The 16,313-nt window shown below is 42.9% G+C and overlaps 1 protein-coding gene across 4 annotated transcripts in view; it reads left to right on the forward strand.

The window, feature by feature from the left end:
- kalrna (kalirin RhoGEF kinase a) overlaps positions 1–16,313 on the forward strand; it is a 128,251-nt gene that overhangs the window by 42,963 nt on the left and 68,975 nt on the right. For all 4 annotated transcript variants that reach the window (XM_023951149.2, XM_078940176.1, XM_078940177.1 and 1 more), the window contains exons 8-16: positions 6,016–6,138; positions 7,306–7,428; positions 7,498–7,689; positions 9,132–9,263; positions 9,339–9,437; positions 9,508–9,639; positions 13,185–13,307; positions 15,117–15,308; positions 15,390–15,559. In XM_023951149.2, coding sequence (XP_023806917.1) covers positions 6,016–6,138; positions 7,306–7,428; positions 7,498–7,689; positions 9,132–9,263; positions 9,339–9,437; positions 9,508–9,639; positions 13,185–13,307; positions 15,117–15,308; positions 15,390–15,559 — 1,286 coding nt within the window. The remainder of the gene's footprint in view (positions 1–6,015; positions 6,139–7,305; positions 7,429–7,497; positions 7,690–9,131; positions 9,264–9,338; positions 9,438–9,507; positions 9,640–13,184; positions 13,308–15,116; positions 15,309–15,389; positions 15,560–16,313) is intronic.

The following is a 16,313-nucleotide window of genomic DNA, read 5'->3' on the forward strand; positions in this document are numbered from 1 at the left end:
AAATAATTTTAACTAGTTAATATAATGTTTTTGGATTAAATCTAGAAGAAAAAACATGACATATTTCATGATTAAGTCTCCAGTTTGAATAAAACAGGGGTGGGCAATTATTTTAACTCGCATTGGGCCACATTGGGTTCTAAAATTGGATAGAAGGGCCGGACCTGGAGCAGATGCGTGGAGTGAGAATGAAATAACATGGAATGTAGATGAAAACATTTGGATTGAAAATTATATTCTAAAACAGAATATTCTAGAGTTTTTAGTTTAAAACCTTTGTTCCCATTGTAGATCAATTTTTATTGTGAAGCCCTTTGGTACCTTCAAGGAGTTGTAAAGTGCTATGAATAAAGTTTTATTCATTCATGATCTTTTTAATAAAATAATTAACATTATTTATGAAATAAAGCAAAGACCAAATAACACTATGATTTTCAATGAGAAAAATTCAGGAAAAATGTACTGCTACATTAAAAAAACAACAATAAATAATCATCCTCTCCCGTCATAATCCTAATAAAGACTTTGAGGGCTGCTGTTCCTCACGTCTCACAGTTTGCGCAGCTGCGCTGTGTTGCACGTCTGTTTCTCATCCAGTAATAATGAAAAAAGCACATTTCTCAGTCTTCTGCTGCAGCTACACATATATCTGTGTTACATTTTCACCAGTACAGAGTTCCCTCATTTATTGCAGGAGTTACATTCTAAAAATAACCGTGATCGGTGAAATCCACAGAGTCTGATTACAGACATTTATGGCAGTAAAACTCCTCACTGCCTAAATACACTTTTCTCACACAAACATGAACATTTTCAGACTTTTCTCTTGTTTAAATTCTCAACCCTTCATAGAAATGAGGTCCAGGATCCTCAAATGAAAACAAAGATCTGATCGATCACAGATTTCTAATCTGAAGAGCTCCGCGTTTCTGTACAGGAGAAACGGCACGGACTGAGGAGATTGATTGACAAGGTCTCCAGCCAATCAGGACACTGGACAGGGTGTGCTGTTTTATACAAAGTAGCATTTTCGCTCTAATAGAATGAGCTAAACCGGGAAAGATGAACTGTGACGTAGAAAGGAAAGACTGTCTTCTGTTCTGTTTGACAAAAATTTTAGAGGGTTTCAGGTTGGAGCACAGACTGCAGAAGGAGGGAAGAAAATGTCACGTTCTATACAGATCTTGATCGTGTGGCCAGATTAAAAAAAAAAAACATGGGTCTCTGATATTGTTCAGCGGGCCGGACCAAACATGGAGGCGGGCCGGATCCAGCCCGCGGGCTGCAGTTTGCCTACTGCCTGTTTATTCTGCCTGGAATAAAAAGTAAAATATGGTTTGAAGGTACTTCTGTTTGTCGTTAATCAGGTCATTTTTGATACTTTTAGAGAGAAAACCTGAAAAACTTCAGAAACAGACAAACTTTTGTGTGCGTCAGAACAGAAACCCTCCGTTTCAGATGGTTTATTGGAGTTGAGAAGTCACAGAGTTTCATTTATTCTGTTAATCCTGAAAAATCGAATATTTACTCAGATTCGCATCCTTTTTCTGAACGCTGAAACGTCTGAGATCACAGAAACATAAATGTGCTTCATAACTTATGAGCTCTAACAGCCAGCTGTGCTGAAGAAGACTCTGTTGTTGTTTTCTTCCTCCTTTTTGCTGACGCTGAAGCTCATTAACATCATTTTAGAGCAGAGAGACGGCGGCTGGACATGAACTCGTTAGCCAGCAACTCCACAGGGATTGAGCTTCATTTGAATCTGTTGTTTGCAACAAACATGAGCCTGTTTTAACAGAAAAATCAATTTGATTGAATCCAGTTTGTTATTTCAAGGCCGTGTCACACCACCACTTTGTACATTTTGTGCACTAAAATTGGTCATACATGAATAAACGTGGAAAAAGTCAGAAAAGTTGTGGTCTTTATGAGAAATTTTCACAGATGTGTCACGAATGAACCACGTTAAAACCACGGAAGAATTACTATTAAACCACGCAAAAAACACGTAAATCAACGTAGAACATAAGCCGTGTGTGATTACTGCGCAATTTATATGCAATTCATAAGTGATTTCTGCATCAATATACGGTGGCCGACAGGGCTCACACTACATACAAAAGAAACAACGCACCGGCGTTACCCCAAGCACAACGAAATTACCGCAGCACAACGGAAATGAGGACTTCTTTTTTCTTACCGGCGGAAAAAAAAGAATTTATTTTCAAACTATTCAGCGCTCCTGAGAGCAACGTGATATTTGGACAAGATTAGGGTGTTTTCTTTTGTAGATAACGTCATTTCTTACAAATATATGTTTGTCTAAAAATATAAATTTACCCAGCTCTCCACAAAGTGACATCTGCATTTAATGCTCTTTGTCTTTTTTTTCTTAATTACGACTTTTAAGTCATAAATTTACGAGAAAAAAGTTGTAGATTAACGTGGAAAAAACGTTTTCCGTTTGTCAAAGCTTAGCTTGAAGATGAGATATGTGGAGCCTTTTTGAAGCTTTATTTCTGGATAGGTTTAAAAAACAAAGAAATTCTGAACCTTAAAGCGGACTTTCATATATAAAATGAGGAGCACAGAGACACGTTTGGGTGTAGAGGACCGCTGCAGCCTTTATTCTCCTTTTCATTCACATAACCTGAAGTTCATCTGTCACCTTACGTCGTGAACCAGGGGGGTATTCCAGAAAGCAGGTTATGCTAGCTCCCACGATAAGTTTGAGGCTAAGGAAGTTGATAACCTCAGCTTTTGATGCCAGAAATGGAGGTATGTTTCAGGGTGGGTCAAGTTGCCATAGCAACTCATGCTCTGAACATAACCTGGTCGGGAGCAGGTTTAGTTGAAGCTTAGTTTGTTAACAGAGAGGTGAAGCAGCATGGCGTGTCCATTTGAAAATGATTTAGTGGATGAAGAAGCTCAGATAATACATTTTCCACCATGAGAGGGTGATAAGACCACATATGGATGTTTGTAAAGATAAACATTTTTACTTTGATCCAACTTAATTATTTGCTTCAGTTAAGAGAAATCATTTTTTAGGTCACCTTAAAAATAACACGTAGTTTTCAGACAATTATTTTCATTTCATTCAAATTAATTCAATTAAGTAGGTGTAACTTTGGTGCTGCCGTTAGATCGGCACCGCAAGGGATTCTGGGATATCATTCCCTTTGCCTGTCTGGACGGATTTGGGTTTAAGTGTGGGTTTTTGACAGAATGTGTTTAGATGTATAGCTATTTTACAGTGTTATGCCGTGTTTTGCCGAGTTATTTTGTCCTACTATGCTTACGTCGCTGCACCATGAGTGAGAAGGAGGAAGAGGATGATGAGTTTATATAGCACCCCTACAGGTGAATGCTGTAATGACAATGATGGAAAATTCTTAATTGGACTTTTGCACTCCGTGCATTTTTCTTCGTCCTTTTTATTTTTATAAAAATGAGCATATCTGCCGGCTCAAACTTAGACATATGAGAGTTCAAGAAATATAAGTAATTAAGATTGAAAAAAGATTAATGGAGTAATGTGATATTTAGCTAGATAAATACATAAAAATTGAGCTGTATAAACAATTATTGAGTTTTATAGACGTAAGAAATTAGGTTGAATAAATTTAACTAAATTATTTGTTACTAATAGAAGAAATTTATTTAAGATATATATATATATATATATATATATATATATATATATATATATATATATATATATATATATATATATATGTATATATATATATATGTATATATATATATATGTATATATATATGCGCGTCACAAGGAAAATGGAACCAGATCAGAAACTTTGTCTGTTTTTGATGATGCATCCGTTACTTTTTTGATGGACTTATAATCTTTATCCGCCGTCATTAAAATCTCAGTCTCCGTCTCAAGTGTCCCGCTTTCTTTTTTTTTCTCCACGCGTTTCCATGGTGACTCCAGAAATCGGCGATCTATTGAGAATGTCTTTATGTACCTCCTGTGCACGAGCATTAACCCAAGGTTACCAAGTCGAGCGTAATTACGCCAACTCATATCCGGTCTTTTGGAACCGACATACCCAGAGTAAGCAAGTTCAGGCGCATTTCAGCCAGAGTTCAGGCTTAAAGTCAGGCTAGTTTAAACATGCTTCCTGGAATACCCCCCTGTCATCCAAACACCAATGCGGAAGTAAACAGTGATACATACGCCCATTCCTCCAGATGAAACCTCCCGTTTCAACATAAAACAATAAAGACGAATGAAACTATTTTGTTATATTATTATTAGAACGTTGAAAATGCCACAAAGTGCTCCTCCTCCGACCAAAGCGTCACACAAACGTAGAGATCTTGTCTTTGGTGGAGGAAGAAAGGATTCAGGTGAACAGCTGCAGGGAAACCGACGACTTCATCGGGCTGCAGAGATCCTGCAAACCACCCATCAACAAATAAAACATTAATAAATCATAAATCAAACAAATGAGCTTCCAAACATTTGAAACGTTATAATAAACATTAAGCTCACCTGTTCAACTAATTTAGTCGCTCTGCTCTGCTGCTGCGCGGCGTTCACTTACTGCTTTGATCCTCACTTACACTTTAATCTGCTAAAATTACTATTTTTTTTCCCGTAATTTTACGGTTTAAAATCTTGTGTGATTTTGCTTTTTTTGGTGGCCCTAAAACTTCGTTATACCGAATAGTTTGAAACTGAATAATTTTTTCCGCCGGTATGAAAAAAAAGTCCTCATTTCCGTTGTGCTGCGGTTTATGCTGTTGCTGTGGTTATGTTGTTGTGTTGCGGGTAATTTCATTGTGCTTCGGATAATGACATTGCGTTGTTTCTTTTGTATGTAGTGTGAGCCCTGTCGGCCACTGTATCAACAAGGTAAAAAACAGAATTTTATACATGGAAAATGAGCAATGAGCCTTAAGACAAGATGTATCCCTAAAAAAATACAAAAATTACTTTTAGTTTCTGCAAAAAATACAAAAAGCGAATCCAGTTCTCTTGAGATGTAGAAGAACATATTAGCAATAAACCAATAAAAGTGTAAATATTTGCTAAATAATCGTAACAAATGAGCTAGAATTGTTTAAACAAAATGGAGTAAAGGTAAATAATGATCCAAAAATATCAATAATGGACAAAACTGCTGAATAAATGCAAAGTAAGCAAAATAAATTTTTTAAAAGCAGTTTATTAATGTAAAGCTGACCAGAAAAAGAGAGGATTACCTGGACAGAACCTCTCATGTGTTAAACACACTTCAGTGGACCCAGAATAATAAAACCACTTTTGAAAATGAAGAATAAAAAGTACAAAAAGCACCAACAGGTTCATAACTCCGCTGGAGATGGCTGCAGTTTGTCAAAACAGGCCATAAATGTCCAGTTGCCGGGCAGATTACTGACATACCTGCGTGATGTCATCGTCTCTTTTTACAGGAACTCGTGTTATAAACACAGACAAAGTTCTAAAATTTCAGTGAAATTCACTCTGGGATAATAAATAGAGAAGAGAGATAAATTCAGGACTTAAATGTTTAGAAGTTAATATTTATTAGAGATTGTTTCTACTTTTAAAGAACATGAAAAAGCTAAAAAAAAACAACAATAAACACAGTCTAATCAGTGACATCACTTCCTGTTTAGATAACTTTAACCCTGGAGAACCCTCGGTTCTCCAGGGTTAAAGTTATCTAAACAGGAAGTGATGTCACTAAGTGATGCCAAGATGATGTTAAAGGGTGTATTCGTTGTCTTTATTTTTTATTTTAATTTTATTTCTGGTCCTTTTATTTGGGCTACTGTTAATTACTGCCACCCAGAATGAACAAACAAGCCAAAAAAATGGTCAAATGAACTTATTTATGGGTTTTCCAGGGTTAAATACTCACTCCGATAAAGTCTGCGGACTTCTACCAGAACAGAGAACGTCCCTCATGATCTGGACCTTCAGCTGGTATTAGTGCAGCGGAAACAGCAGCGTGGTTTCAGGCCCTGTCCTCCTCTCTGCAGGTGGCCAGTCTTTTGGACAAGCTCCACTCCACCAGGCAGCATCTCCACCAGATGTGGCACGTCAGGAAGCTGAAACTGGACCAGTGCTTCCAGCTGCGCCTGTTCGAGCAGGACGCCGAGAAGGTGATGCCTGCAAACTGAGACCAAAGAAGAATCTTCCAAAACCTCTTCAGGTCACATCCTGCTCTAGTCAGACGGAGAATCTATAAAGAATCGGAATCGGCTAATTGGAAAATCAATTAACAAACAGGAAAACTGCTTGAAATGGCGGCCTTTTGCACTTTAAATGATGATGCATAGAAGAAAGGATTTACTGCGTGGGTTCCTGAACATCTAGAAGTGCAAAGATTCATCATCTAGAAATGAAAAATTCCAGTTCTCGTCTGTCCGGATAGTCGTTTTGGTAAATTTTCAGAGCTGAATCCTGGAGAAGGAGTCCCTGAAGGAGGAGGTTTCTGCTGTTCTTGGTTGTGGTTTTTGCAGAAAAAGACTAAACCAACCGAGAACATGAACCGTATGCGATCATTGCACAGTTTATATGCAATTCATTTGGGATTTGTGCTTCAATTATGTATTTTAGACATGGAAAATGAGCAAAATGTACGTAGAGGCTGTGTGAAACAGCCTCGAGACAATATGTATCCCTAAAAAATACAAAAAGCTAATCCAGTTCTTTGAAGAATTTAACTATAAAGCAATAAAAGTAAATATTTGCTGAATAATCTTAACAGATTAGCTAGAATGGTTTAAGAAAATGGAGTAAAGGTAAATAATGATCCAAAATTATCCATAATGGACAAAACTGCTGAATAAATGCAAAGTTAGAAAAAAAAATTTTTTTTTTAAAAAGCAGTTTATTAATGTAAAGATGACCAGAAAAGGAGAGGATTACCTGGACAGAACCTCTCACGTGTTGAACACACTTCACTGGAAATGTAAACTTTCCGTTCTCGTCAGTCCGGATAGTCGTTTTGGTAAATCTTTAGAGCTTAATCCAGTAAAAAAGACTTTCAGAAACGGCGAGCAGCAGCGTGGGAGTTTCACACGGACACAGAAGGGCGTCAGCTGACCCACCGCTTGCAGCAGCAGTAAATATTTACCGCCGAGCAAACAGAGGCGCCGCAGTGAAGGATTGTGGGGGCAGATCCGTCTGCTCACACCAGACCAGGTGTTTGTTTGCGGCTGTTTGTTTAGCTCCTCCCCCCATCGTCTCCGATCGTGAGTCAGAGCCGCAGGGCGCCACTTTTGACCCGGGGAAGTCCCTCAGCGCCTGCTGTGCTGTTTCTGCAGATGTTCGACTGGATTCGCCACAACAAGGAGGTGTTCCTCCAGAGCCACACGGAGATCGGCCGCAGCTACCAGCACGCCGCCGAGCTGCAGACGCAGCACAACCACTTCGCCATGAACTCCATGGTAGGCCCGGTCTTTGGTCTCTGTCTGCCCCCGCGCTCCATCTGACGGGGGTTTCTGTCTCTGCACCAGAACGCCTACGTGAACATCAACAGGATCATGTCGGTGGCGAGCCGCCTGGCGGAGGCCGGCCACTACGCGTCGGCGCAGATCAAGCAGATCTCGGCCAAGCTGGATCAGGACTGGAAGAGCTTCGCGGCCGCCCTGGACGAGCGCTCCACCATCCTCGCCATGTCCTCCGTCTTCCACCAGAAAGCCGAGCAGGTGAGACGAGAGGCGGGCGGCGCCTCCCTCTGATGTTCTTCTTGTTTAGCCGCTGAACAGATCAGACGACTCATTCTTGGACGGTTGACACGGCAACAGATGGGCTGGTTTGATTCCCGCTGACAACACAGAAATGCACGATTGAGGGAGATGAAAGGGGGGGGGGCGTGATCAGCTGGGGGGGGGGGGGGGGCAGAAATCAAAGCCGAGCAAAGAGGTCCTCATTCATTCATGGGGAGGTTTCTATTCATCCATCGCAGGCAGGGAAGGTGCCAGAACATGAATGAGGAAGAGACAAAGTGCGGCAAAAGGATGCGTTTCACATGAACATCTCTGCTCATGGAGTTATATTTATGCCACCACGCTGCACACGCAACTTTCTAAGTTGCAAGTAAGAATATTAAATATTTGCATTCAATTTTTTTTTTTTTTGCTTTCAAGAATATTTTTGCGAAACAAATGTTTTTGCATGCGTTGTGTGTCATCATGCTTTTTTCCGATCTTTGATTTTGCCCTCATAATTTTCAGTTTAGCGTGACAAAGCTGCCATCGAAATGCCTCCTGATTGGTCCAGATTCTAACCAATCAGGTGTCTCTCTCTCATATTGACGGTGCTGGAAGGCAGACACGGACTTTGGACTTTGTATCAGTTCTGTTCGAACTGGATTCTGCTGTTTTTAACCCCTCTGCCAACAGAAATTACGATCAAAAAAAGAAAAAAAATTAAACATAAGTCACACTTTTGGGAGAAATTTATTTAGGAAATTACGGGAACAAGTACGGACATTTCATCTTAGAGTGTATTGAGACGGGTCAGATCCTTTGTTTCCTTTGTCATCAAGCTGTTCCAGACCAAAGCTTGTAAGCAAAACCATGTGACTAAAAGTCTCTTCGCTCATTGGTCAGGAACTACAAGGGCGGGGAAAAGCAACTAGAGAAAGACAGACGTGCTGCGCTTTACAATCTTTATCGGGACAGTTAACTTGTCAAAACTTTATGTTTCGATTGGCAGCTTTAAACGTCGAGAACAAAACTTTTTACGGTACGGCGGAGGAATCCTACAAGGCGGTTACTGGCTTTAACTCAGAGGACGCCAGCAACTGCAGTGATCAGGAGATAAGTGTTGATAACAAATAGATTGTCGCAAAACAGTGTGAGGACACGACGTTAACTGGGATAGGCTCCAGCAACCCTGTGACCCTTAAAGCGAACCTGAGGGTCTAAAGACGGACGGATGCTGCAAAATGCTGAGCCATTGTTTCTATGATTACCCATTAAAAGACAATTCTAAAGTTAAAAGAAGTTTGAGTCAAATGTTAAAAAGTTTTTAAAGAAACTAATCTATATAATGCTGCAAAAACACAACAAAAACTCTTCAAAGAGCGTCTAAAAGTCCAGCCGCCGTTCCTCCCACCACGGTGACGCTCCTGTTCGCTCCGCAGTTCCTGTCCGAGGTGGAGGCCTGGTGTAAGGTCTGCAGTGAAGGAGGACTTCCCTCAGAGATGCAGGAGCTGGAGATCTCCATCCACCGCCACCAGAGTCTGTACGAGCAGGTGACCCAGGCCTACACCGAGGTGAGCTGACTTGCCGAGCAAACGGCCTCCGCCGTTTCTGTGAAGCAAAACCAACGTTCTCCCGCCGGCCTCCAGGTGAGCCAGGATGGCAAAGCCCTGCTGGACGTCCTCCAAAGACCTCTGAGTCCCAGCAACTCCGACTCCCTCACAGCAACGGCCAACTACTCCAAAGCGGTCAGTGACTTCAAATCCCAGCAGCCCCTGTAAGGCGTTTGGTGTGAAAACGGTATTTGTCTTTGTGCAGGTTCACTGTATCCTGGATGTGGTTCACGAGGTTCTCCACCACCAGCGACGCCTGGAGAACATTTGGCAGCATCGAAAAGTCCGGCTGCACCAGCGGCTTCAGCTGTGCGTCTTCCAGCAGGACGTCCAGCAGGTACTGAGGAGCACCGTCAGCAACGGCTTGAGAACCCGCAGGTTCATGGAGGTTCTGCTCAGGTTAAGGAGAATTTAATAAGACGTTTGAGCTGCGGATCCGGCGTGATTCTGCTGGCATGTTTGAAACCGCTGGAATCTCTCAGAGATTACAGAGGTCTGTTTGTTTTCCATCAGCGATGGTGCAAACGCTGCCGCCTGCAGGCGGAGACAGGAACAGCAGCAGATCCGTTCCTGGTCCTGCAGCTCAGGACTGAAACGCTTCCTCTGCTGACAAATGGGAGGGGCTGGACGTCCAATGGAGGATTTTCAGTCTCCTGGGGGGGGATTCTAGAGCTTCTCCCGTCAATGATCTTCACTGTCTGGTTCTTTCAGTAGGGGGTGGACTCTGAAGCAACTTTTAACACAGAAAGGAAAGAAAAAACACATTTATGTTAAAAATAAATCAAGAATTTTCCATTTTTTATAAACCCTGTTTGTTTACGCAAATAAAATGGTCCAAACAGGAAGTCCTCATGGTTGGAGAGCAGCTTGATTTTCAAAGTAAAATGCCTCTCCCCTTGTTCCCTTGTGGTAAGGCCGTGGCCTCAGGGAATCCAAACCGTTCTGGTTTTTAAGGATTTTTGCAGGGAACTTTGAAGTGTTTGTAGGTTTGAATCTCGGTCAATTCAACTCACTTTTTCTTTAAAAAATATTCTGCATCTAGATCAGGGGGGGGGGGATGCTTCCCATTAAACTGACCCCATTCCAAACGATAACGTGGAACGTAACGTTCGGAATGGGGGTCATATAGACCCCACAAGACAGATTGTTCAGCGCACTGTCTTGCGGGGTCCAGATGACCCCAATCCCACTCGTTAACGTTGGGAGTGGGGTCATCTGGACAAATTGTAGATGTTGTTGGGGCCCACAGCTCCAAAAGTTTGCCCACCCCTGGTCTAGATCTGCAGCAGCAGCGTGGCTCAGGGTCATCTAAGGTCACAGAGGGTCATCTAGGGTCACCCAGGTTTACTGAAAACTTCTCCAGGCGAGTCCAGACTTTGAAAATCACAGCTGTGGGCCTTCGGTTTCATGTCTCCACTGTGGCTCAGGCGGTTGAGCAGGTCGGCCAGTGATTGGAGGGGATCGGCGGTTCGATCCCCACTCCCCCCAGCCAACCCTTGGTGCAAGACACTTCACCCTCCCTGCCTCCAGTGTTGCTCTACTGCCGTGTGAATGTCTATGAATGTCCCGGCGTACTGGACGACTTTCAGTCTGCCCCAGGGCAGCTGTGGCTACACCAGTAGCATCACCAAGTATGATAGATAAATATAGTATAGCAGATAAATCCAATCCATTAAAGTCCGTGTCACTTCTTAACCCTTGTGCTATCCTAGGCACTTTACCATTGGGAGTGGGATCATCTAGACCCACTAAACAGAGCTCTGAACCTTTTTTCTTCAATGATTTGTGATCTTCACTGGTGTCCATGGATTACATGAAATCTTTCCAGCTTTATCCACCTTTGTCATGGTAGGAAGAACACGTCAATGTAAGGGCGGGGTCATAGAATAGCACATGGGTTAAAGCTTGTTGTCTGCTCCAGATTTACAATGATTTGAATTAAGAAATACTCCGAAATGTCGTTTTAAGCTTAATGTCCTTTACATTTGTGAGGAAAACGGCACCAGAACATGTTAAAACACCATTTCCACCATTACGGCTCGACCCTGATGCTCCTGCATGGAAAGCTGTGCTCCAGATAAAAACAAATCTCTTTTTCCCGTCTGCCTTCAGCTTAAGTCTTCTCGATGGACCAAGCGGTAGGTTTTATGTCTGTGTTCCTTTCTGGTTCCACCCACGTGCAGCGTTGCATTCTGGGATGAAGACATTGCAGGCTTCGAAGGCGTCTCTCTGTTCATTCGGGATCCCTGAACAGGAAAACGATGACAGATTCCGATCTTTCACGGACACGGTAGCACAAATGATTTAAAGCTGCTGTGCGTCAGCGGCCGTCACCGGCCGCTCAGCCGGCGTGTAAACAAGAGTTCATGAGGGAGAACGGAGACGGAAAACCCAAAGATGAATGCTCTGATTCTGGCGCCCTGAAGACGGTATTATGAGACCCCAGAGAGAGTGTGAGAGTGTGTTTGAGGGAAACGCCAAGAGCAGCAGCCGTCACGCTTGACTTCCTATGAGGCCCCAGAGAAACGCATTCATAAAGAACGAGTCACAAAAAAACGTGTCATCTACAGAGTCCTGCTGAACGCAGACAGAACATGTCGCGTCTCAAGGTAACAAGGGCAGTCCGCTACGTTCACAAGCGGCTGGATAGCTCCGTTGGCTGAATGTAGGACTGGACGCAGGAAGCCCAGGGTGTCCCAGGCCGTGCAGTGGGCTCAAAATCCGGTGTGGGTCCTTAGGCTTGTCTGGGTTGACTTGAAAACACAGGGTTGTGTCAGGAAGGGCATCCGGCGTGAAAACTCTGCCAAAACACCTGTGCTGTGGGGACCCCTGACGGGATAAACCGAACAGTGACGTGCATTCAGATGAGGCGTCATTGTGTTAAAATAGAAAAAAGCACAAATATTATTTTCCACTGATCCGTGTTAAAGATACATTTTCAGTTGACTGTACACGTTTTCCACAGTTTCTGAGGTTAAAATTGCTGAATTTGAGTGTGGCGCGATCACATAGGGAGCGGAAACTCCGGGTGAGGCTCCGTCGCGTCATTTCTGACGGCAAGACTCTGCAGGTCAGAATGCTTCTGGAAGCGCGAACAAAAGGCTGTGGGTGAGGCATGCCTCACCAGCAGGGGGCAGACGTGAGCTGACAGCTGCTTTGTAGCTACACTGGTGCCCTGGAAACAGACTAGGGACGTCTTTCTCTATTGAGAGGGAGAAACTCGTATAAACTAAAGGAAAATAAGGAATACTTTCCAACAGACCTTAGAGCTTTTTGTGGAGAAGGAATCAAAAAGTAAGGTTTTTAATTTTTGTTTTTTAAAAATAACATGGGAGTAAGTGAGGGGAAAAAATTAAGTATTTGAAAACAAAATACATTTTAGGCCTAAAAAGAATTATTTTATGAACATTTTCACAGACATTTTATAACATTAAAGCACCAGAATTTGAAGCTGAAAAACTACCAGCAATAGTTATGGAGGGTGAAAATGAAATGTGTGCTGAACACATCTGTATACTTTGATTTGTTTATAGTGTAAACAAAAGCTGAGCTGCTGCGTAACTAGCTGTGTTGGAGAGCTGTCCGTACCCCATACACGGCACGACTCCGAATAGTCTCAAAGAGGGAGAGGCAAAGAGAGGCGGATTGCATAATTTCCTTTCCCAGAATCAAAGCCTATTTATTTGAACACACTCAAACATACAAACAGCATGGACGTCACTTCTGTTCACAGCCCCCTCACTCATGGTGAGGAACTTTACACTCAAGATTCCTCACTTCCCATGGGCCTTAGGAGCTGAAGGCGGGACTAAGACTCCGAACGTTACGGTTTGTCCCTGGATGACGGTGAAAAAGGTGACAGGTGTATCCCTTGTCATCCAGGTGATGGACTGGATCGAGAACCACGGAGAGGCCTTCCTCAGCAAACACACAGGAGTTGGGAAATCCCTTCACAGAGCCCGAGCTCTACAGAAAAGACATGACGACTTCGAAGATGTCGCTCAGGTGAGTCTGTCCATCCATCCAGGTAAACCCAGCTTGACCGTTTTTCTTTGTCTGTTTTCATGGTTCTAGTTCTGTTTTTCAGCTGGGATTTACTGTTGGGAGAAAATAGCCCATCAAAGTAGTAAAGAAACCCTAAAAAAATCTTTTGTTTAGTTACAAACATCTGCAAACGATCTGCGCTGATTATTAGCATGAACGGTGGCAGGAAGTGTGAAAACCCGCAGACGTCTGACCATATATGGTCACAAGGTTTTCCTGAAATATCTGCAGATGTTTCACTGCCGAAAGAGAGGTGAGGGGCTTAGAAACATGCTGAAGAATTTAGAAATGATCAAGCAACATAGACACCCAAACACATGCCTTTTTTTGTTTGTCAACAACATAAACAGGTCCAACAGCTTTTATTTCTGGGGAAAGAAACTGTAGAAACCTTACTCTGTATGTGGGAGTTACAAGTTTTAGGACTCCATTTCTGTTCACACATCTCAACGTCTGCTAATTATTTCACAGTTCAGAGGTTGGCATGGCAACAACACAACTAAACACTACACCAGAGTACGATTTTTTTAAATGAAATATTAGTTATTTTTGCAGCTCATTTTCCGACGACTCAATCTCTGAGGCTCCGCCTTTCTTTCCTCATGGATACCGCCCCTTTTTATGATGTCAACCTTGAGCCGGCCTCTGCAGTGTGTCTGAGTTTCTCCCACGAAAACAAACGACATCTAGACTTTTGCAAAGATGGATGTGAAAGCCTTACAAAAGCGTTTTTGCCGATCACCGCTAGCTCCTGCCATAATCTTCGGTCTAAACCTTTCCAGATGTGCAGCCAATCATCATAATCCCTCATTTATTAAGTGTTCTGACAAATCCTTTCATGTGTGAAATAACTAAACTGTCAGTCAAATGTTGGTTTTTCTCTGCCTTTCTTTGTCTCGTTCTGTGTCCTGAAGAGCTTATTCCACATAATCTCTTATATTTACCAGAGTAGACACTCGCTAATCCAGATTGCTCCTCCTCGTGACTTCTGACAGCATTCATGTTCTCGCAGGATTACACGCTGTTTGTGCGTTTATAGGAAATGTTGTGTCGCCGACTTTTACCGGTTTAGGGTTTAATCCTGCAGGAAGTCTATTTGGTTTCATTTCTGTCTGTTCAGACGAAAAGGTCACAGATTTAGAAAATACATTTATGATCACAGGAGTCATTCATCCCCATCAAGTCCATCCATCCATCCATCCATCAATTCCTTCATTCATCCATCATGTAATCTATCTATCTGTCTGTCTGTCTGTCTGTCTGTCTGTCTGTCTGTCTGTCTGTCCGTCCGTCCGTCCGTCCGTCCGTCCGTCCGTCCGTCCGTCCGTCCGTCCGTCCGTCCGTCCGTCCGGTAATAATCTATGATGTTTCTATCATAGATAGATGTTTCCATCCATCTATCCATCATGTATGCAATTGTCCATCCATTCTTCCATATCTCAATCCATCCATCATGTATCCATCTAGAATACAACCATTTATTCATCTATCTATCATAAACCTGTCTATCTTTTCATCCATCCATCCGTCCATCCATAAAGAATACAATCACTTTTTACCTTGATTTATTTCAATAATATTTTGTAGTCATGCTGAATTTTCACTTACAGAGAGGCCCAAACCATGACTCTACCACCATTTATTATTGTCTGGAACTCAGTCTAAATAGTCTAAGTCAAAATCCAGCTGCCGTTGTGATCCTGAACAGTCATTGAAATGATAAAGGCAATCTAGCCTGATGATGATGAAGGTTCTACCTTCACCTCCTAGAACACCTACACTAATGCAGACAAGCTGCTGGAGGCGGCAGAGCAGCTGGCCCAGACAGGAGAATGCGACCCGGAGGAAATCTACAAAGCAGCCAGACACCTGGAGGTCCGGATCCAGGACTTTGTGCGGCGGGTGGAACACCGGAAGCTGCTGTTGGACATGTCCGTCTCCTTCCACACGCACACCAAGGAGGTGGGCTGCAGCTTTGCCGCATCCCCGTGAATAGGTGGTCGGTGTCCTTGTGTGCTGATGAAGCTCCGTGTTTGTGTCCAGCTGTGGTCGTGGATGGAGGAGCTGCAGAAGCAGCTGCTGGACGACGTGAGCTGCGACTCGGTGGACTCGGTTCAGGCTCTGATCCAGCAGTTCCAGCAGCAGCAGACCGCCACGCTGGAGGCGACGCTCAACGTGATTAAAGAAGGAGAGGAGCTCATGCAGCAGCTCAGGTAAGCCTCAGGTCCTCCGTCATGAACAGGGTGGAGTTCCAGAGGCGGGAAAGACGATATCTGTGAAGGAAGTCGTGCTTGTGCATCGTTCATTAAAGCTTCAGTTTATGATGTAAGGAATATTTATGACTCAAGCCTAGACCATGACGACCACATGATGAAAATTCAGGAGTATTAGCCTGTTTAGGATTTGGTTACCAACTCGTCTTCTCAAATCCAAAAATACTCTGAGGGGGTACTAAGTTTTGCCCTTTTAAGCCTTAGTCATATGTAGCTGCTTGGGGGGTTGACCAGTACCTCCGGGGTTGTTCGGGCTGTAGAGAGGGGCGGCCGCATCTTAAGGGGAGCGCAGGTCCACCTTGACGATCGAACGGCCACCTCAGGGGATGTCATGAAGATGGAATGTACCTTTGTCATGTGTGTCTCTAATGGACTTTTCACGCAAGCACCATCGATATATAACTTTTAGATCTCATTGACGGCGCACATGTCATGTTAAAATGATGTAACACCCCTCCATAAGGGCAGTTGGGGACTAAAGCTTTATTTAGGGCTGTGAATTCCTGCCAGATTACCGAACCTACCCATTATTTCTTATTACAAACAGCAAATTCCATTTCAACGCTGTTCCATTCTAAAATTGTCATCAATAGTAACAGATTTTTACATTAAAAATCAACAAAAATTTGTCTTTTTGTTTGAAAAAATACAAGGAATAGCTTTAACTCGGCACCTTCTTGGTTCTCTCTTCTTA

This window comes from Oryzias latipes, chromosome 21 (assembly GCF_053564925.1).
Source record: "Oryzias latipes strain Hd-rR chromosome 21, Olatipes_Hd-rR_3.1".
Classification (NCBI taxonomy): domain Eukaryota; kingdom Metazoa; phylum Chordata; class Actinopteri; order Beloniformes; family Adrianichthyidae; genus Oryzias; species Oryzias latipes.